Raw genomic sequence first — 24,193 nt, forward strand, 5'->3', positions numbered from 1 at the left:
TCCATCTTGGTTTTTCACCAACCTCACTGCCAATTCTCAGTCCCCTTTGTCAGCTCCCCCTGCACTAACCAGCTCCTAAATGTTAGTTTCTTAGGACTTGATCTCAAACTATACATTCACCTTAAGCAATCTCATTCATTCCCATGGCTTTAAATAGCGTTTCTATACATGACTTCAAAATTTATATTTTTAGTTCCATACATAACAACTGTCTACTTGCCTTGGAAACCTGGTGTGTCCCAAAACTGCGCCTGAGCACACCCTTTTCCCACAGGAACCTTCATGCATTTAGCTATTTTTGCTAGAAACCTTTTCTTGCCTCACTTCCCATTTTCAAACCATCAATATGTCCTGCCAAACCTCACCTGGACTCTACCCCCTTCTTAACACCTCAGCTGTCACCATCATCTCACTTGGACAACCACGTCACTGCAAGTGCTATAAATGTGATGCCCTTAGAGAAACCTGTCTAGTTCCCATTGTTAAAAATAAAGTTTATGTGTTATGTTTCCTTTTTGGTCATTGGACATTTTACTTTTTCTTCATGGTACATCACAATTTGTATCTTACATAATTACTATCTGGTGTTCTATCTTCCCTGATAACCAGACAGCAAGCACTATAAAGGCAGCAGCTATTTTACTCACCACTCTATCCCCAGCACCAAGCACAGTGCCAGGCGAGGTGAACAAATGAATGGTTTGTGTATTTTTTCTCCCTCAAAGAATTATGTTCTGTAAATCATAGAAACCATCATTTTATTGGCTATGTCTCATTCAACAACTTTTTTTAACTCTTGGCTCAATATTCCCTGCAAATATATTACATTTGTTTAGTACTACTTGAAGTTAAAATATTGCTTCCCCTAAAAGATGTCTTTTCCTCTTTGTTTCTATGAATATGAAGGAAATTACTCAATTGGGTATTAGAGATAGTCATTAAATATTAAAATAAAGGAAAAAGTTCAAAACATGTATAATATAAGGAGTTACAGCTCACTATATGTCCAGACACAAATAGTTTTAATTATATCTAACATTACTTGAGAACAATACTGCCATTTCAAACTAATATATAATAGGAATGGCAAAATGATATATATAATACAAGAATTTTAAGACTGTTTTCTTATATTAAATATTGATGGCATAAAATAGTAGCATCTGTAAGATAACTATTACATTTCAAAATGAATCCAATGTGGAAGAAAAAAAATAACAGTTTTAAAGGATGATTTAAAATATGAAATGCTTTTCAAAGTATGCAATTTACTGGTCATTTGCAGGGTTTACCTGTAGTGAACTTTTACAGAACAGAAATGTAAAAATGCAGGAAGATAAAGTCCCCTAAAGCAAAATTCCAAACTGGAAATCTAACATACAAAATTGGTACACCACAAAGTAGTGTGACATACTGATGTCAAATTGGCCACTGTTTTATGTATTTTTTTATCACATGTTAAAGAAATATTTTATAATTAAAATGTTTTGGTGCCATAAATACTGTTAGTCAAAAACTCCAATTATGACAAGGATAGGATAATACCAGAGAAATCTGCTTTGAATTTTGGAAAGTTTTTTTTCTTCCTAAAGCAACTAGTTTGAATATGCATCATCAGAAAGTGCAGTCTAAGATGATTCATAAACAGAAAAAAGCAATCATCTTCCTTCATTTCGTCAGGATTTTCTAATAAGGTCAACTTCTTATTAAATATGCCCTCTTAGTCAAAAGCAATTTTTGGTTTCTTTGGTACTAGGTATAAATAACTTCATTCCACATCTGTCATTTCTATTCCATCACTTTCTTTAACCATTGAACCTAAGGCTTTCTCTAAAAGAGATCCTGTGCCAGCCTCTTTACTTGTAAAGTTTTCTTGGTTTGTGTCTTCTAATCTTATTTTCTTGGTATTTTGCAATAATTGAGTCACTGGTTCCAACTTGCTTTTCTTAGTTCCTTGCATCAAGTGATCATCCACTTTTGAATCCATACACATAGCAGATACCTGAGTAGCAGATTTCCTAAGAGAAAATCCCATGGGAACGGCTGAATAAATATAGTAGTGGAAACACTTCTTCAACTTGATTGTTTGCTTGAGGGGGGAAAAAATGGAATCAAGTGAATACAGCAGAATTTCAACCAACTTCATAGCAATGTTTGTTTTAATGGAATGTTATGGTGATGATGCCAAAAATATAAAGTAAAACACTTCTACTTCTCAGTGTTTACATTTTTTCTGTGGGAGAGGTTGCAGATTCTTCAGATTTTTTGAAAGTCTTTTTAAAAAGAAATTTACCAGGTTTTATGTTTCATCATCTTTCAGAAAATAATAAAACTCCTCTACTTGGCCCTTTCTATTATTATTGCTATTAATTTTTTAAAATTAATTATAATGGATTAAGGAAATAATTACTGAAGTCCAAACATTCTGCTAGGTGTCCTGGCCAAACAGTTGTAAACATATACCAACCAATAACACACCATCAAAATATGTGAAACAAAAACTGCCAGAACTGAAGGGAGAAAAACACAGTTCTGCACTAATAATTGGAAGCTTAGTATATGTGCTGCCGAAGCGAGCACAATAATTGGAAGCTTAAATACTCAATTCTCAGTAGTGGATAAAACAACTACACAGAAAGTAAGGTAATAGAAGACTTTAACTAAACAAATTAAAACAACTAGATTTACAAACATATATAGAACATTCCACCCAACAACAACAGCATATACATTCTTCTCAAGTACACATGGGACATTTTCCAGGATAATGCATGTCTTCGGATACAAATTGACTCAATAGATTTTAAAAGGTAGCTATCATACAAAGTAGTATGTCTTCTTTGATCACCATGGGATGCAGTTAGAAATCAATAACAAGTAAAACAGGAAAATCCACAAATCTGTGGAAATTAAACAATACACCATTAAACAACCAATGGATCAAATAAACCACAAGGGAAATCAGAAAATACTTAGAGATGAATGTAAACAAAAACAATATATCAACTTATGGGATGCTGCAAAATCAGTACTAATGGGGAAATTTATAGCTATAAACACATTAAAAAAAAAAAAAAAAGACCTCAAATCAACAACCTAACATGGCCACTTAAGGAAGTAGAAGAACAAAAATCTATAGGAAGGAAATAATAAAGATTAGAGCAGAGATAAATGAAAAAGACACTAGAAAAACAATACAGAAAAAAAAAGTTTTCAAATTACTAAAATAATGAAAGTGGGGTACATTACTACTGATTCCATACAAATAAGCATTACAGAGAGTGCTATGAATAACTGTATGCCAACAAATTGTATATCCTAGCTCAAATGGACAAATTTCTAGAAACACAAAACCTACCAAGATCAAGTCATGAAAAAACACAAAATCTAAGTAGACCTATGCTTGCTAAAGAAATTGAATTAGTAATATAAAATTTCTAAACAAAGGAAAACCCCGGACTCAGGGCTTCACTTGCAAATTCCATTTATGCTATTGTAACATTTAAAGAACTCATACAATCTTTCTCAAACTGTTTCCAAAAAATTGAGGAGGGAACACTCCCTAACTCATTCTAGGAGGCCAGCATTAACCTGATACCAAAGCCAGGCAAATACACCACAAGAAAACTATAGACCAATATACCATATGGATATTGATGCAAGGTCCTCAACAAAATAATAGCTCACCAAATTCAGCAGCATCTTAAAAAGATTATACACCATGACCCAGTGGGATTTATTCCTAGAATGAAAGGGTACTTCAACATATGAAAATTGATTGATGTAATACACCACATTGTTGATGGGATAAACACAAAGGAAAGAATAGTGAACTTAAAGCTACATCATGGAAACTATCCAATTAAAAAAAAAAAGAGGATCAAGCAGCTTAACATATGTGCAACTGGAGCCCCAGATTTTTTTTTTTGAGGGGGCCAGGGAGGTACTCAGAATAAAAAGGCAAAATACAGGGTTGTTTTTATTTTTCATAGTGAAGCTTATAAAATGATGGAAAAACTATGGGAATAGAAAGCCCAGGCCTAGAATTGCACAGGACTGTGCCACAAGGGAGAGGGCAGAGGTACTATGAAAGGGTTAGCTGGAGCACTGACCGCTGGGTTTTCATTGAGGGAAGAAAATTTTTACTTTCTTGAGCTGGTGGAGGAAATTAATAGTCCTTGATGTGAATAAAAGGAAAGTTTTCGTGCCCTGGTTTGGCTGTAAAATGATCTTTTCATTTCCAAAGAGTCTTCAGTAACATCTAGGTGGTGTAAAAAAATGCTTAATTTTTCCCCCTAAGGGAAGTACTTTCCTACCTCGCATTAATAATCCCCAAGTCTTCAACTCAGAGTTTTGAGGTTCCTACATTTTTTCCTATTTCTTTTCAATAATGCTACCTAATGAGAACCTTTTATTCAAAATAATCTTAGTATCTGAAAAGAAAATGAGATTATACATTGTTCTCCCTAAAATAATTTTTCAGGTTGGTCTTTGAGAGCTCATGTTTTTTGGTAATTTATTCTATCAATTAGGTATAATCATATTTCAGAGGAAATGTAGTTCTTGGGACCTCTGAAGGGTTAAATATGGTCAGGGATGCTGAGATAATTCCAGCAAGCAGGATGAATGGCCAGTACAGCTGGGAGGACTGTGGCTCGCTCAGACCATCAGCGGAGAGCGGGAAACCTCATCCTCCTTTTATTAGGATTTCAAAAGTTACTAAAAATAGAATGGGGTGTGAGCTTTACAGCCAACAATAAAAGAATTTTTACAGGTGAAAGAATTCTTACAAAGTATCATTAATATGTAAAATACAACCAGGGTAACTTCTGGTTTTGATAACATCTATCAGGGAAACAAAGCAGATCCACTAATCATCAAGGCCAGCCCCAATTTAAGACTTTTATCTTCAAGGAGGCAGATGGAGTACTCAACAGATCTCTGTCCTCAGGATTCCATGACCCAGTGGCTTTGACAGCCTAAAGCTGCAGGCAGAGATGAGATTAGCTCATCATCTCCTGAGTCACAGGACACCTGGGCAGAGGGACATTGAAATGCCCCTACCCAGAGATCTGTTCCTGCAACAGACCTCTGACTTCTTTATGTAAAATAGCAACACTCAATTTAACTTTTTAGTATGTAGCTATACTTACAAAATATACATCTGAAAATAAACGCTACAAAGTATGAGAAAATGTAACGGTACGGCGGCGGCGGCGGCGGCAGCCGTCCGTCTCGAGAGACGATGGTGTAGCTTCTTAAGAGTCTATCTGCACTGCCAAGAATGGCTGTGCAGTCCGACTCGGGAGTGACACGGTATCTGTCTCCTCCCGTGTTGAATCGACATCTTGCGATGACGCTGGAGTGTCCTCTCCAGTGAAGCTGAAGCTACAGAGCCTGGGCAGGGTGATATGGAGGGTCTGCTGTTGCCCATGCAGCAGACCCCCCCTCTCTTCGCAGCTGAAGGGTCCAAGGGAAAGACGGAGTCAATACAGCTTGGCTTCAGGTGCGCCGCAGGAGTTGCCGGTGTTGACTACAACGTCAAACCGCCTTAGGGACTCCGGCTCCGGATTTTCTGTCGGGGTTTACTCCCTTAGCCTTTCCCCTGAAGAGGTATGCCGCAAGGCAGCGGAGGTTTTTTGGAGTCAGAGTTTTCCTTCTCTGATGTGCCCTGACTGGAAGATCGAACCAGCGACACTTAGCTCGCAGGCCGACGCTCAATCCACTGAGCCAAACCAGCCAGGCACGTGTAACGGTACACATAATGACAAAAGCAGAAAATGAAAAACATGGCACTTATATTTTAAATGTACTTTTAATAAAGAAATTTGTTCTAATGTAAATTTTATTTATGCCTGCCAATAATATATTGTGGGGAAAAATGAATACGTACCTGTCAAAAATGAATTGTGAGATTCCTTTTGAAATGCACAGGCAAATACTAAATCAATATAATCAGATATTCTACCAAGCCTGCGTACTCAGCACTCTCCTCTATGGCAGCGAGACGTGGACCACCTACGCAAGGCACGAAAGGAAACTCAACAGCTTCCACATAAGGTGCCTGCGACGCGTCCTGCATGTCGCCTGGCAGGATAAGGTCCCCAACACCGAGGTGCTGAAGCGAGCCAACATGAGCAGTTTGCATGCAGTTCTTAGTGAGAGACGCCTCAGGTGGCTCGGCCATGTCAAAAGAATGGATGCAGGCCGTATTCCCAAAGACCTCCTCTACGGCGAGCTAGGAGAAGGCCAGAGGATGACAGGGCGCCCAAAACTGCGGTTCAAAGACATCTGCAAAAAGGACATGACACAATGCTCCATCAATCTCAACACATGGGAAGTTCAAGCAGACGACCGCCTAGCCTGGAGGCTCGCGGTCAGGCAAGGTACGTCACGCGCAGAGGCTGCGCGCAACGAGGAGGCGGCCCAGAAAAGATCGAGGCGGAAGCAGCGTCAACAGCAGCAACAGCCATCTGCCTTCACCTGTAACAAGTGCGGCAGGGATTGTCACTCCCGAGTCGGACTGCACAGCCATTCTCGGCGGTGCAGATAGACACTTAAGAAGCTACACCATCGTCTCTCGAGACGGACGGCTGCCGACGATGATAATCAGATAACATCTTTAAAAACCTAGTTATCTATTTCCTATGTGAAAAAGACAGAGACAAAGCCACCATTAAAGGGTCAGAAGCCCTTGAGTTATTTAAGAAAGGTGAGACGTTAAACATTAAGAAATTAATTAAAGACATTTCTTTTCAAGCTGAGCTCTAAAATTTTAGCAGAGTAAAAGGCAGTTCTCATTCTTTTTCACTGAAAAAGTCCAGTTTTCCACTTTCAGGTAATGTGGTTAATTTTAACATAGTTGGATGGCCAAAAAATATACCTGGTTAAGTTAAAATAGGGTTCCCTAATTAAGATGATACAGTTTAAATGGTATTGAACAGGAAAACAATCGATACAGTATTAAATATCAATGACGTAGCATACCTTTTCCTTTTAACCATCACCCGTTTTTCTGGAAAGGGGCTGGCATGTGGAGAAGGAATAGCAATCAGGAATCTGAGCTTTCATTGCAAGTTCTGCCACTGGCCGATTGAACCCTGAGCGGGACCGACAGGGGCTGACCGGGGCTGCCGGCGCTCACCCTCTGGGACCCTACCTGGGAGGCTCCCCGAAACCCGGCTGCTGCAGGAGAGCGCACCAATTTTCCAGCGCCCAAGAGCAGCTCTTGGGAAAAACGAGTTCACTGAACGTGGATCCTGAACGGGTGTGCCTGATCTTTGGGAAAACTGGTACAAAGCCGTAGCAGCAAAGCAGCAGGCGTTGCAGACCTTTGGGAAAACAGCAGCAGGGCGCACAAGCCTGCCCATGCGCGTTCCATCTAGGTGCACCAGCAGGCGGCAGTGCGGAACTGAATCTTGGAAAACAGGTAGGGGCTGGTTACTGGGAGACAAGACGCTGGGGTGGGAGTCTAGGCACTGCCCCGGTGAGCGCCTGCGCGGCGGGAATAGACCAGAAAGAGCCCTTTTTTAGGCGTCTGCTAAGGCTGGCAGGTGGACGTACGCGTCGCTACGTGCGTGTGGTGCACGTGCAGGGCTTGTGGTGCACGTGCAGGGCTTGTGGTCCCCGCGAGAGTGAGGGTCAAGCCAGGTACGGTTGCGGACGGGGACTGTGGACGCGCGGAACGGAAGGGGCGCGAAGGTGTCTGGAAGGTGGAAGACTAACTCCTTTCAGTTATTCTGTAACGTGAGGGCGGGGCCTAAGGCGGCACCGGCCGGCGCTAACCGCCCCTGCCTCGTTCCCGCCGGGTCCCCACTTCCTCCATCTCTACCGGGGCGGGGTCAGGTCGATTTGGAGGTGAAAGGGGAGGGGAAAGGGGCGGGGGATGGAGATGGGGTGGGGCCTGTCTCCCAGGCGGTGGTCGAGACCTGGGAATCGTCGGGGTGATGTCTAAGGGTGTCGGTGGCCGAGAAGTCCGGGGAGGGACCCGGAGCTCCAAGTAGAAGTAGTGGTGGTGCGCCGGGTTAAGGTACAGCAGCTCCTGGGTGGGAAGGCCCCTGAGAGGACAGCTGCTAGAGGGAGTTTGTGGCGAGGTTTGGCAGCTGTGGGTGACTCCGAGGTAGGTATTCACTGCTTGAGCGCTGTGAGGGACAGTAGCAGGCAGCGTTGCGGTCCCGGAAGCCCCCCAGGAGCCAGCTTTGCTCATGTTACCGTTTCTGAGGAGTTTAGGGTTGAGCCCAGTTCCTGTGGTGAGCGCTTCGCTTCTTGCTGCAGCTCTCCGCTTGGTTGTTGGGGAGTGTTCTGTTTAGAAACGCTCTTGGAGTGGAGTGGGGAATTTGGAAGTCAGAAATTTGAGAGTTAAACCTAGCTCATCCTGATTCCCAACCTCTCACTTCTAAGCCTCTTTACAGACTTTGGGAAGCCGAGATTACGTAGGCATTTGCATGAAAATCTCATATAATTTAAGTAGGTAAGGCAGTGTAAACTGGCTTTTGTTTGAAAAAGTGGTTGAGACAAATCGAATAGCCGAGGCGATCATGGAACTAGATACGCATAGGAACCCCCCCCCCTTTTTTTTCTTTGAATAAAGTCAAGGATCGCGGCTTCAGGAAAAGTTTGCAAAGACAACGGTGTCCCAGAGTTTTCCTTCTTCCACTCCATGCTCCTGTATATCAGGATATTCGGTGTTTTAAATTTCCTCTACTGACATTTCAACTACACTTTTTTTGCTGTTTTACCTATAAGGAAATAAGTAGAATAATAATCGGTTTTTGAAAAGTAGAAGAAAATAGGTTAGTTATAAAAGAAAAGAGTCACATCGTAAAAATGATTTGTATTTTAATCAATGAACTAAATCAGTCTTAATTAGTGGAAAATAAGTAGGAAGGTAATTAATGAAATATTTATTTTAAATAATAAACTTTGGCATTATTTAATAACAGTTTCCCAAATGTATTTTATTTTGTTTATCTTCTGAGGAAAATCACTGCTTTAGCCCAGCGTATAATCAGTTGTAGAGATTTTCTGGGCTCTCTTTCGGTCTTCTTTTCCAGTTGCTTAGTACGGTTTGTTTTAGGATAATTTGCTTTTAAAGTACTCCAGATGTGGAGGCAGTTAGCACAGGTGTTATTTATTCCCTTTCCCTGCTGCTCCCCAGTCATAGCCACTATGATAGCCACTTCCTTGTTTTTGATAGTTCTTTCATCTTTGTATGTGAACATGCACATTCTACTTTGGCTTGTTTTTTAATTTTATATAAATGGAATTTTACTAAGTATTTCTTTGCGATTTGCTTCTTTATTCAACATTGTTTTAAAGATTTATCCTTGTTGTTGCTTATAGTTTGTTGTTTAGTGTTCTATTTTAAGAGTATACCACAATTTACTCTTCTCTAGGTGGACATTAAGGACTTTACAGTTTTGGGTAAATGTGAACAACACTGTTGTGAACTTTCTTATGCATGTACCCCATGTTAATCTTTTTTTTCCTTGATAATCTTTTGACGTGAGCTAGTTTGTAAGGCAATCCCGTGTCTTAGTAGTTCTGCTACTAACATCAGTTTATATATTATTAAGTTCTTTTAGTTCAGAAAAACCTCTTGGAAACAGCTTTTTAACCCCTGATGTTTCCAAGAGGTCTTGATAAGTGGTATCGCTACTAAGGCCATTTATTTACGCTCTTTTAAAAGACAAGTTATTTCTTTACAGTATAATCTTAATTGAAGAGAAGTGAGGACAGGGGGTTTGAATGTACTGACTAGGAGAGAGAACATTTTCATAAAAAAGATTAAACATTGTGGCTTTACTGTTTTGTTTGAAGTGAATTCCCAAAGCATTTATTCACTTATTTTTATTATAAACACAAAAACCTGTCTCAGAATTACTCAAAATTTTGTATGGTTCTCTATATCTTTCTATTAGTGAGGTTGTTCTTACTTCACAGTGTTTATCAGTCTAAATATTTGGGGAAAATTTTATAAACAGAAAACAAGTTGACCTTTAGTGGGACTAGAATTCAGAGTCCCATATAAAATATTCCAGTAGTTTCAATTATTCTATCAAAAGGTTCAGTAGACATTTGTTGAGCACTTACTATATTTCTGATATTTTGCTCAACATTGATGATACTTTTTAGCACATGATCTGACTTCCATTTTCACTGAAAAATTAAAATTCTACCAGGCAGAGATTTCTTCAGATTTCTACCTCTTATCTTAATCTTCCCTTGAACTTGCTTTTTTTTTATTGTTTCAAAGGAGACAAATTTCTACCCCTTGCCTAACTCTTCACCTGAACTTGCTTTTCTCTTTGTCTCAGAGAACAGTCCACACCTTTTACCTGGGTTTCCTTTTGTTAGCCCAGTGGCCTTTCTCCATCAATTAGCATGTCTTCCAATCATTGTGCTTACACTATAGGGCTTCTTAAACCTGGAGTATAAGAATTTAGGGAGTTCTTGAACCCCCTGAAATTGTAAAGTTTTGTATGTGTCTGCATTTAGAAGAGCACCCAGGACTTTTTGTTTAATTTGGAAGCGTTCCTTAATGTAAAGAGAATTAAGAAACAAGTTTTTCTTCTTTTGTAATGCCCTTTCAACAACCTTGGTCTTCTTTTGCTCTACCTCTCTTCTCAGAATGGTACTTCCTAAAATAAGTCTACATTTTCTATTTCCTTTTTATTGCTAATTTATTTATTAGTACTTATCAAGTTTACTTTCACCCCATCTCTACCACTAAAGCTACTTTGTTCCAATCATTAAAACTGATTATTTTGAAAAGGTTTCATTAAGTACCGGTTTTGTGCTGAGCACATTTCTAGACATTAGAGATATAACAGTGGTCAGATAAGAATCTAGATCTCTTGGAGCTTACATTCTAGAAGGGGAATAAACAAGTGAAGAAATAAATGATATAATTTCAAATAGTATAAGTGTAAATAATCTACAGTATTCCTTCACTTAGCGTGGGTATTATGTTCTAGACCCCCCCACCCCCCCAGTGATAGGTGAAAATCCATGAAGTAGGAACTTTACATTTATTTTAGTGTGTATATATATATATATATATATATATATATATATATATATAAAGGCTTTATAAACCCTTCCCACACCCTTATATACCATTCCTGGTCCCTTATTAACCGTTCCTGGTCCCTTATTGACCTTTTTTACTCCCTTATTAACCTTTTGCCCACTTTTATAAACACTACTTATGTTCTTAAACATATTCTACACTCTTAAAGCTATGTAACTTTACCAACATGCGTATACAGTACTGCAAAATCCCATGATATAGCGCAAAATCCACGATAAATAATATTTTAAAAAATCCCACAATACAGTGAGGCTGTGATTAGTGAACCATGATATAGAGAGGGACTACTGTAATAAGAGAGTGACAGGGAGAGAGGATACCTTAGGTAAGAGGTCAGGGAAGACCCTCTGACATTTCAGTGGAGGTGCTGGGCTGAGGGTTAGATGAAGCCAGCCATGAAAAGGGTTGGGGAGAGTGTTCCTTGCAGAGGCACAGCAAGGGCAGAGGCTTCGAAATGGAATGATACCAGTACAGTAGAGGAACAGAAAGAAAACTTACACAGCTGGTGGGTGAACAGAGAGTACTAGGTCTGTTTAGGGAAGTGAAGGCAGGGGCCAAATTCGAAAGGACCTTAAAACATTTGGAAATTATATTGATTGCAGTGGGAAGCCATTAGAGTGCTTTTGAGCAGGATCTCATTATTCTAAAGTGATTGTTTTGATTTCAGTTTGGAAAATAGTTGTACGGAGCAACAGTAAAAGCAGAAAGATGAGTTAGGAAACTGTTGTGGTTATCCATGTGGGAGATCATGGTCACTTGAACCATGGAGGTGGTAATAAAAATGCAGAGAAGTGGGTGGATTTGGAGTTAGGACCAGCAGGGCTTGTTGATAGATTTGATGGGGGTCAGGGAAAGAAGAAACAAAGACTCCTTAGTTTTTGACCTTGGGCACTGCTCAAATGATTGTGCTATTTGACATGGGGAAGACTGGGAAGGAACACAGTGGAGGCAGGGTTGAGAGCAGAATTGCAGGTGGGAGAATTAGAGGTCTGTTTTAGACATGTTAAAGTTGCAATGGCTGTGGACATCCAATGAACACAATATAATGTGTTTATTAGTGCTCCGACAGGTCAATGTTCATAATTTTTGGGAACATGGAAAATATATTCTAAGTCTTTTGGAGTGATTCTAAGTTTTTTGTAGTCCTTTTCTCTATATTCCGTTAGCATCCATGTGCATTCCTCTGATGTGGCACTAATCATGCTGTACTCTAATTTCTGATTTGTTTGTTCTGGACTTCCCTAGGTTTATCAAGGGTTGAAATTATAGCTTTTTATTTGTTTTCCATCTTTCTGTCACAAGAATCTAATATTGGTTTGTCATTATTCTGGCTACTTATAAATTTGTTTGATAATTGAATAAATGTGACTGTTCCAGTCTGATAGTATGAACTGAAACAGTGATAGGGATGGAAGAAGTTATTTGAGAGAGATTTTAGTGAAAAGATCAGTAGGACTTCATGGCCAGTTAGTAAGTTGAGTCAATGAGAGGAATTAGTAATAATAGTAATTGATAATATTAAAAAAATACATAGCACTTATTTTGGCCACGCACTTTTCAAGTGCTTTACGTATATTAACTCATTTAATCCTCACAGCAGCTCTTTGAGGCAAGTACTGTTATCATTCCTATTTTATAGATGAAGCCATGGCCAGAGAAGGAACTTGCCTATAGTGATGCAGCTAAGAAGCGGCAGAACTAGCATGACGAACATGAGCTGTCTGATGCTAACAAACATGCGCTTGACCACCATGCTTGCTATGTTACTTCCCACTTGAGAATGATTGTGATTCTACCTTGGGTGTTCGTGATAACAATTTGCTGCTTGCACAGTACTTTTACTTGCAATCTCTGAGATGTGTACAGAACCACAAGTTATATTTAGAGATTAGGTAATGTGGAAGATACTCAGATGGCAGGCTAGGTGTGGGCATTTCAGATACATTGATTTCTCTCCATTTTTATTGCCTCCAAAACGAGTGCAGGGAAAGTAGCAACTTTAATGTGATTGCTCACAATTGTCAGGTAGTCTCTTGGCCTCTTCCTACTTTTAATTTCTAAATCAGTCTGATAGGTAATTTAATAGAATTTCTACTTGACTGTTGAGTTTACCAAAGAGAAGAAGGAAAATTCAGTTTTATCTGCTTTAGTACACTGCTTCTTTATCAACTCTAGAAATTTTAGTGACATCTTTCTATTATACAAACAACTCTGTGAAGATTGGGTGAAGTACAGAGAGCTCTAGGACCTTGCTTATTCTTAACGTTTTAGTGACCGCATGAGTAAGATATATACCCAGAAAAACCACATAGCTACATAAATTTTTCTATAACCAATATATACAGAAGTCTCATTGAAGAAGTGATCACTATTTAATGGAGAAGGCAGAGAAAACGTTCTAGAGAATATGGAATTCAAGTGGAACTTTAGAAGTGTCTTAGTTAAATGGAGAAAAGTGTGAGCAGACAGTCCAATTAAAAAATGGTCAAAGGACCTGAACAAACACTTCTCCAAGGAGAACATACAGAGGGCCTTTAGGCATATGAAATGATGTTCAACCTCGCTAGCCATAAGAGAGATGCACATTAAAACCATAATGAGATACCACCTCACACCAGTCAAAATAGCTACTATCATCAGCAAATCAACAAACAAGAAGAGCTGGCAAGCATGTGGAGAAAAGATAATGCTAGTGCACTATTAGTGGGAATGCAGACTGGTACAGCCGCTATAGAAAACAGTATAGAATTTCCTAAAAAAACTAAAATGGAACTGCCTTTCGATCCAGCAATTCCAGTGCTAGGATTATACCCAAAGAATCCTGAAACACCAATTCGAAAGAACCCAAGCACTCCTATGTTCAAAGCAGCGCTATTTACAATAGCTAAGTGCTGGAAACAGCCTAAGTGCCCATCAGTGGATGAGTGGATCAAAAAATGGTGATACATTTACACAATGGAGTACTATGCAGCAGAGAGAAATAAGGAACTCCTACCTGTGATAACATGGATCAAACTGGAGAGTGTTATGCTCTGTGAAATAATCCAGGTGGCGAAATTAAAATACCATATAATCTCACCTAATACAGGAAACTAATAAACAAAACAAACAAATGAGCAAAATAGAACCAGAGGCCTGGAAACAAGGAACAGATCCACAGTGACTAGAGGGGTGGAGGGAGGTGGAGAAGGGGGAAAGAAAGGGAAGGTTCTATCAAAGAACTCGTATAAATGACCCATGGACATGGACAGCAGGATGGAGATTTACTTTAGGCGAATGGGGGGTGGGTGAGTGAGGCAGGGAGAGCAACAGTTTTTTGATCCACTCATTCACTGATGGGCACTTCGGCTGTTTCCAGCATTTGGCTGATGTAAATACTGCTGCTATGAACATAGGGGTGCATAGGTTCTTCTGAATTGGTGTTTCAGGATTCTTTGGGTATAATCCCAGCAGTGGAATTGCTGGATCAAAGGCAATTTCATTTTTAACATTTTGAGGAAATTCCATACTGTTTTCTATAGCGGCTGCACCAATCTGCATTCCCACCAACAGTGCACTAGGGTTCCCGTTTCTCCACATCCTCACCAGCACTTGTTTGTTGATTTGTTAATGATGGCCATTCTAACTGGTGTGAGGTGATATCTCATTATGGTTTTAATTTGCATCTCTCTGATGGCTAGTGGGCTAGTGATATTGAGCATCCTTTCATATGCCCAAGGGCCCTCTGTATGTCCTTGGAGACGTGTTTGTTCAGGTCCTTTCCCTATTTTAAAATTTTATTGTTTGTCTTCCTGGTGTTGAGTCATATAAGTTCTTTATATATTTTGGAGATCAAACCTTTGTTTGAGGTATCATCGGCAAATATGTCTTCAGAAAACTTTGAAAACCCTATTCATTCTTCTATCTCTTTCCTATTATCATCCTCAGTATTACAATTAGTATTGACTTTTTTTTTTGCAGTTTGTAGAGTGTGCTGATGTTATATTTCATTCTAGGTTCTTTTACCATCAGAGGTAGCCAAACATAAAGAGGTAGAGTAGAGTATCTTTTCTTCTGTAAATATTCACTGTCTGCATATTTTATTTTAAGTGGATTACTTTTTGATGCTGCTTTTATCAGTTAAATCAGTTTAAACATTTAAAAACCAAATCATTTTTTTCTGGCTTGGTTTTCAGATTGAATTCATTTGCCAGCACAATAATATAATAGTATTGGAAGATACAATGAAAAGACTTATATCTGTAAGTATACTTTTCTTAAATATATGTTAAGGAATAATTTTTATTCTGTTAGTATAGTAAAACTACAAAAAATTGTACATATGCTTTGACTCTCACGAACATTGTGATCAATGAAAAATGTGTTTTAAAATTGGCCACCACTACTTCACCAACAAGGGTAATCCCATGTGTAAGAACAATGGTATTTGTACTCCATTTCAACATTACATTTTTTTCTCCTAAAGATGGAAGAACTTTAGTTAGTTTTATTAATGCCTGTAGCTGTTTATTTATTTAAAATAATGACTGTGAGTAATTTAGTTCTCAAAATATAAGATGTATTTGTTTACACATTAACTTATATTCTTCTTAGTAATGAATATCTGTATGTCACATTTTGTTTAATTCTAAGTAATGTTTTCTTTAACAATTTGAAATGCAAACTGTTCTGTTCAATGTTATTATTTAAAATATTTGAAACATCTCTTCTGTAAATATATCTGTCATTTTTTCCCAGTATGGCATTGGTAAAATAAATGCTGTAAAAGAAATGTTTCTAAATATGTTAATGTGAATGGGAATGCACTTGAATGCTCATACAATGGATATCCAGCATTCATTTAATTTATTCATCCTTTGAACAATTACTGAACAAAACTTAGATGCTATACAAGTTATTTGAAGTAAATTAATTTTATTTCTAGAATTTTCAGCTAGATCTATGAACACTTCTAGCCTCTGAAATTTCTTTAACATTTTTTCTTCAAAATAACTGAGTAAATTTAGGGTAGTTAAATAAAAATATAGAACATTCAGAAATGCTAGAAAAGAATTATATCTAATTGCTTTTTAAAAGTTTGACTTTTAAAAGTTATTTTTAAAACACCACATTCATTATATTTAAGGATCCTCTTTGTGTTCAGCTTCATGCAGAAAATGATGCTGTAGTTTAGGTTGAAGTAATTGCCTAATTTGTTTCTCCCTTTCAAGATAATTTTAGAGACTGAAAAAGAACAAAATAAATCTCTTTCCAGGCTCTATTCCTTTGTGAAGGCTTTAGAAGCAGACAGGGATTACTACCAGAGTGAAGCTCAAAATTTGAGAAGGATGATCAGAAGTAGATCTAAAAGTCCAAGACGCCCATCTCCATCTTCCCGGGTAGGTTTTGAAAAGTTGTAAATTATTGGAGTTTGTTGCTCAAACATTGACTTTTATTCTTTGATTTACCTGGAGATAAGTCAGGTTGATTTGCATGGATTGATATATCAAAGAGATTGGGAGACAGAGGTCTCTTTGAGGGACAGTGGATCATTGAAATTGGTTCTTTATCCCCATACTAGTCATGGTTAGAGGGTCATCAAACAAATGTGGAGCAATTTGGAAAGAAGCTCTTTAAGGAAGAGGTGCTTTTGTCCTGGGCCGGGTAGCTCAGTTGGTTAGAGTGTTGTCCTGATACGCCAAGGTTGTGGGTTTGATCTTCAGTCAAGGGCACATCCAAGAATCAACCAGTGACTGCGTTAATAAGTGGAACAACAAATCATTCTCTCTCTCTCTCTCATCAATACATTTTTTAAAAATTTAAAAGAGGATATTTTAAAACCTTTTTACATTTTCTTTCATATGTAGTGATGAACTGCAATCAGTAGCACTTTTCTATTCGTACTACATGTCAAAGAATTTCAAATTTCTTATATAATCACTAGGGTACAAGCTGTGATGTAGAGCTTTTGAAGACAACAAGAGATTGTGAAGAACTTAAGCGCATGCTGGAAAAATATGAGCGTCATTTGGCAGAAATTCAGGGTAATGTCAAGGTTCTTACATCTGAGAGAGACAAGACCTTTCTTCTTTATGAACAGGTAAACTTGTTTATAAGGAAACAAAATATGTAACAACAGTTAATTTTAGAGATTTGTTATTCTTTAGGTATACTTAAATTTGCCAATCAAATTAACTTTAGTACTGTTTGGGAATTACCTTTGTTCTTAAAGCACTTTTAATGAAATGTAATATATTTCCAATATAGTATGTGTGTAGACACACACGTTATCCCCACTCCCATAACAGATCATATAAATGCATAGAAATAGTATGATTTTTGGAATAAGAAATGGGGAAAATGTTAAATGGAAGGGTATGGTGAATTCAAGGTAAAAAGATTTGAGTTTGGGGATTAAAAAATCCTAACGTATCATTTTCATATACTATTAATCACTTTAGAAACTGCCATATAATTTAATTTTAGAGAGGAAAATCGGTTTGTAGTTTGTCTTTTAGCTAAAAATTAATAGCTCTTATTAACCAAATTGTTTCTTTACTCAACAAATATTAAGTCCCATATATTACCAACATAATTTCTTTTAAAAATATCAAATTTTATTAAGAATTACAGCAACTTTGTGCAGGTTATGGGCCTGCTACTCTAAGAGAAAAGAAATGATAAGATGCAGACAGTGTTTTTTTGTTAAGTTTTAGAATTCATCTTAGTGGATCTTATTTTAGTTTGAAGTCAAGGTTAACCACGTGTTTTTCAATAACTAAAGTGACTTTGGATGCCATGATTATATGGCTTATTTGCTTCATTTTATATATGAGAAGTTATGTCTAATAAGGTTAACTGATTTGCCCAAGTACAGCAGGTTTCAGAGTCCAGATTTTCTGACTCCTATTTGGGTCTTCTCTTTGCCATTTAATTGAGCTTGTTGAAGATGAATTGGTCCTTGTGGAAATGGATCAGTCTGGGCATGTATCTTAACATATAAAACAAATGCCCAGTGAATACTATATCATAACATGAAATCCTTTTGGTTAAGTCAGAGTACTGTTTTCTTTCACACTCTAATCTCAATGTTGTTAATTTCTTCTCCTCATAAGTTATTTTTAAAGTATATTTTATTGATTATGCTGTTAAAGTTGTCCCAATTTCTCTTCTCTTTGCTCCCCTCCACCCAGTACACCCCTTCCCTCCAGCAATCCCTCCCACCCCAATTAGTTCATGGTCATGGGTCATGCATGTAAATTCTTTGGTTTCACCCTTTCCTATATTATTCTTAACTTCCCCTGTCTATTTTATACCTACCAATTATGCTTCTTAATCCCTGCACCATTTCCCCATTTCTCCCTCTTCCCCCTCCTAGCTGATAACTCTCCAAATGATCCCCATACCCATGATTCTGTTCCTGTTCTGGTTGTTTGCTTAGTTTGTTTTTGTTATTTTTATTTTATTTTATTTTATTTTTAGGTTCTGTTGTTGATAGTTGTGTTTGTTGTCATTTTAATGTTCATAGTTTTGTTTTTTTAAAAAAAAAACCAAGTCCCTTTAATATTTTATATAATAATGGTTTGGTGATGACGAACTCCTTTAGCTTTACCTTGTCTGGGAAGCACTTTATCTGCCCTTCCATTCTAAATGATAGCTTTGCTGAATAGAGTAATCTTAGTTGTAGGTCCTTGCTTTTCATCACTTTGAATACTTCTTGCTAGTCCCTTCTTGCCTGTAAAGTTTCTTTTGAGAAATCAGCTAATAGACATATAGGAACCCCTTTGTAAGTAACTTTTTTCTTGCTGCTTTTAAGATTGTCTCTTCCTCTTGAACCTTTGGCATTTTAATGATGATGTGTCTTGGTGTAGTCCTCCTTGGGTCTAGCTTGTTTGGGACTGTCTGTGCTTCCTGGACTTGTATGTCTATTTACTTTGCCAAATTAAGGGAGTGTTCTTTCATTGTTTTTTCACATAAGCTTTCAATTTCTTGCTCTTCATCTTCTCCTTCTAGCACCCCTATGATTTGGATGTCCCATTTGAAATTGTCCCAGAAATTCCTAAGCCTCTCCTTGTTTTTTTGCAAGTCTTATTTCTTCATTCTGTACTGGTTGACTGTTTATTTCTTCCTTATGTTTCAAATCATTGATTAGAACCCCGGTTTCCTTTTCTTTGCCATTGGTTTCATGTGGATTTTCCTTCATTTCACTTAGCTTAGACTTCACTTATTCTCTTCTACATTTGCCATATTCAAGCATATCTGTCAAGTCTGTGAGCATCTTTATCACCAGTGTTTTGAACTCTGTGTCTGTTAGGTTGCCTATCTCCTCGTCACTTATTTCTCCCACTGAAACATTGATCTGTACCCCATCTGGGGCCATACTTCTCTGTCTCCTCAACTTGACAGGCTCCTGTGTTTGCCTCTGTGTCTTAGGTAGAGCTGTTGCACCTGTTACGTAATGGGTGGAGCCTTAGATATTTGTCATTGCAGGGCGACGCATTTCACAACGTTGTGGTGCTGTATGTTGGGGAGGGGTGTTAAAAGGGAACAATACCACTCGCTCAGCACGTGCCCCCTTTCCAGGCACTTCTTCCACTTCCCGTATGGGACTGGCGCCTCTTTAGCCGTTGCCCTCACCCTGGTTCCCAGAATGGGTGGGTTTGCAGATGTTCTAGGACTGTGGGGGCCCTCTAAAGAAACAGACTCTGCTGAGAGACCAGCATTTTCTTCCTCTGCCCCAACCCCAACTGGTTTTCACAGTCAGCTTTATTTTCCCTGGCACTGGAACCGTGAGCTGCGCAGTCTGGTATGGTGCTGGCAGTGCTCCCCAGGTGTATTTCCCTACTTTTTAAAAAATGTGACTATTTTCCGCGAGGCAGCCACAGCTACTGCCACTGCTACCACACTGCATTCTCTGCCCCGGCTCCACCCCTCCTACCTGTCTGGATGAGTATTTCTTCTTTATATCTTTGTTTGTTGGACTTCCCTGCAGTTTGATTTTCTTGTACTTCTGCTTGGTTTGGGTTTTTTTTGCTTATTTGTTTGTTTTCAGTTTTGAGGTAGCTGTATTCCTTCTTAGTTTTGGAGGGAGATGCAGCATGTCTACCTACACCTCCATCTTGGCCAGAAGTCCCTCCTCATAAGTTTTTCAATGGGATTTTATTATACTTAAAACTTTAACATTACATTAGCTGTTTAATGGATGATACATGATACTACCTACTAAAATTAGCTTTCTTATTTTTACTTTGAGCAGTTTAAATAGCAGCTACCACTTCTAAGTTTATGGAATGATTGCTTTTATTTGAATTCTCTGGTGTCTGTGCCATGAAACCTGAGTCAATATACATAGACTATTATAGGATTATGACTGCTAAGAGGCAGGAAAGTCCTTTAATAAGAAGTCTGGCCCTGGCTGGTGTGACTCATGGATTAAGTGCTGGCCCGCGAACGGAAAGGTCACCAGTTTTTTTTTTTTTTTTTACTGTGTGGTTGCCTCTCACTCATGCCCCTAACTGGGAACCTGAAGTGCAACCTAGTAATGTGCCCTGACTGGGAATCGAACAAGCGACACTTGGCTCGCAGGCCGATGCTCAATCCATTGAGCCACAGCAGCCAGGGCTTAAGGTCGCCAGTTTAATTCCGGGTTGGGCTACATGCTTGTGTTGTGGGCCAGGTCTCCAGTTGGGGGCATGTGAGAGGCAAACGATCAATGTATCTCTCTCACATTCATGTTTCTCTCCCTCTCTTTTTCCCTCCCTTCCCCTCTCTCTTTAAAAAAAAAAAAAAAAAAAGAGAGAGAAATTTGTGTATTGTAAGGTATGAGATTATTTTACTGAAACCTCTGCTTTGTAAATCCTATACTTGCATATAGTGTGTTATGTGTTAGTGATTTTCAAACTTTTGGTATACCCCTTTTCTTCAGTAAATTTTATATTCAGATTTGAAGTGTAGAATAGTTCATGCGAAGCTTCTGTGTTTCACCCCACTGCTTCATCAAGCTGTGGAATACTGTGGAGCACAGTTAAAAACATTTGCAGACATTGTTTTCTATGCAATCTAGTTGGGGAGATGAAGTATAATGTCTTGTATTTATTTTTTGTTACTTTACGATAAATAGTCTAGAAGATGTTGAATAAGTAAAATAAGTGGATATTTTTATTTATGGTGATCAAGAAAATATTTGCTAGACCATGTGGAGTTTGAGTCCTGAGGGATGGGTGAATAGGGTTTCTATTATCTTTAAAGAGATAAGAAGGAACATTCTAGACTAAAGAAATGATGTGAAGCAAATAACAAAGGCAAGAAAATCAACTAGATAAGTGGATCAATTAAAGACTAGAATCAAAGGGATGTGTCAGTGGAGGAAGGGGGAGCTAAGGCTTGAGAGGCAGAATGGACTAGAGCAGGAGTCTGCAAACTTTTTCTGTGAAGGCCCAGATAATAAATATCCTGGGCTCTGTAGGCCATGTGATTTCTGTCATAGCTATTCAGCTTTGTTTTCATGGCATGAAAGTATCCATAGACAATGTACCTACTCACTTGAGTAAATTTGCTGTGTTACAATATAACTTTATTTATGGATGCTGAAATTTGAATTTCATATTATTTTACCTGTTATGAAATATTTTTCTTCTTTTGATTTTTTTCAACTGTTTAGAAATATATATATATAAAAAAAATTGCTTATAGACCCAAAAAAGTAGGAGACAGGCTGGATTTGGCCTGTGAACCAGATGTAGTTTACCAGTTTCTGGACTATGTGGTAGAGGCTGTTCACTGGGCCTTACAAGGGGTTTATACTTTGCTTTGTAAACAATGGACAGTCTGTTTTCTAAGCAGAAGAAATATGATCAAAGCCACATTTTTACAGTTTTAAGCTGGTAACTTTTATATTATCTTGTACATATCTTTATATGTTATTTTCTTAAATAACAATTTCTCCTTCAAGAAAACTGGAGGAGGGAGAAACCATGGACTCTTTAGAAGGCTATTATAGTAGTCCATACATGAGGCTTTAAGGGACTGAGCTAGTGTTCTGTCAAGAAAGACTTGACAACATTTGATTCAAGCAAAAAGAGGCAATGATTGGAAATGTCTGCAGTTCTGTTTTGAATGACTAAGAATGTGGTAATAGAAAAAAGAGAAAGGAAAGTCATTGGTGATTTGACGGAAAAGATGTGTTTGGTTTCAGACAGATGGAATATATTCAGGTGGTAATTGCCATCAGGCAGTAAGAAATGTGGAAGTGGAGTGGGAAGAAAAGCAAGAGCTTACTCACTAGATTTGGAAGTCATCTGCTCAGAGTTGAGTTTTGAGCTTTTAGAGTGGATGAGGTCTCTGAATGAGAAAGATATAAATAGAGGAACATGGGAAACTTTATTTGATTAGTAGAAGAACCTTTGAAAGAGAGAAAGAAGATGGGAAACTAAGGCAGTACAATGTTATAAGACCAAGAGCGGAAGAAATTTAAAGGGGAGTGTTGAAAACAATGCCAAATGTTACCAAAATATCAAGAACAGGAGCTGAGAAAATGCCATTAGGTTTAGTGAGGTCATTTGTTGAAATTCTGGGAAGTGGTGGTTTACACTGGAGTGAGAAAGTGGATAGTAAGGAACAGGTCATGGTACAGACACTTAAAAGAAAGAAAAAGAGTCATAGGATTGGAAATTGGTTGCAACAGGATTAAGTGACGGTTTTTCAAGATGTGGGAGCCATGTGCATGGTTAAAAGGAGTAGATAGTCAGTGGAAAGAGTGCTACTCAGAGTGAGGAAATAATTATAATTGAGTCAGGGATATCTTAGGAGATACTTCAGGAGATGGGGTCCAGGATTCTGGAGAAGGCTAAGTTATGGAAACTGGGAAGTAACATATATTCCTCTGAGACTTGGAGACTAGCTGAATAGATAGTGATTACAATCGAGAAGACGAGAGATAAGGTACTTACACCACAAAGTAGGATATGAAATCATCTTGCAGGTGTAGAATAGATGGAGAACCAAGGATGGTTGAACAGTATGTAGAAAGTATGTTGGGTTGTCAATAAGAATTGGTGGTTCTTTCTGTCAGGATAAGGTAACTAGGATAATGCTATGGCATATGTATTTATGTACAGAAAGACTAGAACACTATAATATTTATTAAACCAGTATTTTACCTGAATTGTGCTGAATTCAAGTTTATATCACAAAATGGGTGGTGTCTACTATATATATTTCTTAGTAAATCATTTTCTCTTGCATTAACTGCCTCCAAATTAATTTTTTAAAAATTTTGGCACAGATATTGTAAATCAAACTTATATTTTTATACATCCATTTGCATTTAGGGGCATCATTTGCATTCATTTGTATAAAGCTAAAATTATACCCTTGTCTTACTGCATGCATATTGATAATAGGTTTGAATTTTAACTGGCTGGATATAAGATACCTATATTTATGTCTGTTCTAAAGCTTGTTAAATAGGAGTGTATCAATGTATTTAAATAATAGGCACAGGAAGAAATTGCTCGACTTCGACGAGAAATGATGAAAAGCTGTAAGTCTCCTAAATCTACAACAGCAGATGCCATCCTCCGGCGGGTGGAGACTGAAAGAGATCTAGCCTTCACTGATTTACGAAGGATGACCACAGAACGAGATAGTCTGAGGAAAAGACTCGAGGTTTGAGAGAATTTTATCTTATAAACATATGTGAAACACAATGCAGTGACATTGAAAGTACTTTGTTTTGATTTTGTTTTTTAACCAGATTGCCCAAGAGACAGCATTTAATGAAAAGGCTCACTTGGAACAAAGGGTAGAGGAGCTGGAGTGTACAGTTCATAACGTAAGTAATAATCACTTTTGCACTTTTAGCTATAAATTGTCAATGGCTTTCCCCTTTTCCTTTTTTTCTATGTTCAGAGAAGCTCTTTTAATTTTCTAAGATAGGGTTTGTAATCCTAAAAGACTTCATGTGGTATATGTGGTATCAATTGTCATTTCTTCATTGTTTATTTCTTTCTAAAAATGTGGGTAAAATCTTTATGTTAGGTTGCAAAGTGTGTTCTTTAAAAAAAAACCACCATTAGGGATACATTCTCAGTGATTTTAGCAAATTTTTCATCTTTCTATTTC

General features: G+C 38.0%; 2 protein-coding genes across 2 annotated transcripts in view; one reads left to right on the forward strand and one right to left on the reverse strand.

The window, feature by feature from the left end:
* Positions 1–1,768: 1,768 nt before the first annotated feature.
* CUNH2orf15 (chromosome unknown C2orf15 homolog) lies at positions 1,769–2,156 on the reverse strand. Its single transcript, XM_090280339.1, has one exon. The coding sequence runs from the start codon at positions 2,144–2,146 to the stop codon at positions 1,769–1,771; it is 378 nt and encodes a 125-aa protein (XP_090136465.1). The 5' UTR covers positions 2,147–2,156.
* Positions 2,157–16,352: 14,196 nt separating this feature from the next.
* Positions 16,353–24,193, forward strand: part of TSGA10 (testis specific 10) — a 113,586-nt gene continuing 105,745 nt past the window's right edge. The window contains exons 1-4 of the mRNA XM_090280340.1: positions 16,353–16,470; positions 17,016–17,171; positions 23,567–23,737; positions 23,826–23,903. Of these exons, the coding sequence (XP_090136466.1) occupies positions 16,420–16,470; positions 17,016–17,171; positions 23,567–23,737; positions 23,826–23,903 (456 nt within the window). The 5' untranslated portion in view covers positions 16,353–16,419. The remainder of the gene's footprint in view (positions 16,471–17,015; positions 17,172–23,566; positions 23,738–23,825; positions 23,904–24,193) is intronic.

Source organism: Furipterus horrens, unplaced genomic scaffold, assembly GCF_987537825.1.
Source record: "Furipterus horrens unplaced genomic scaffold, mFurHor1.1.pri manual_scaffold_6, whole genome shotgun sequence".
Taxonomy (NCBI): domain Eukaryota; kingdom Metazoa; phylum Chordata; class Mammalia; order Chiroptera; family Furipteridae; genus Furipterus; species Furipterus horrens.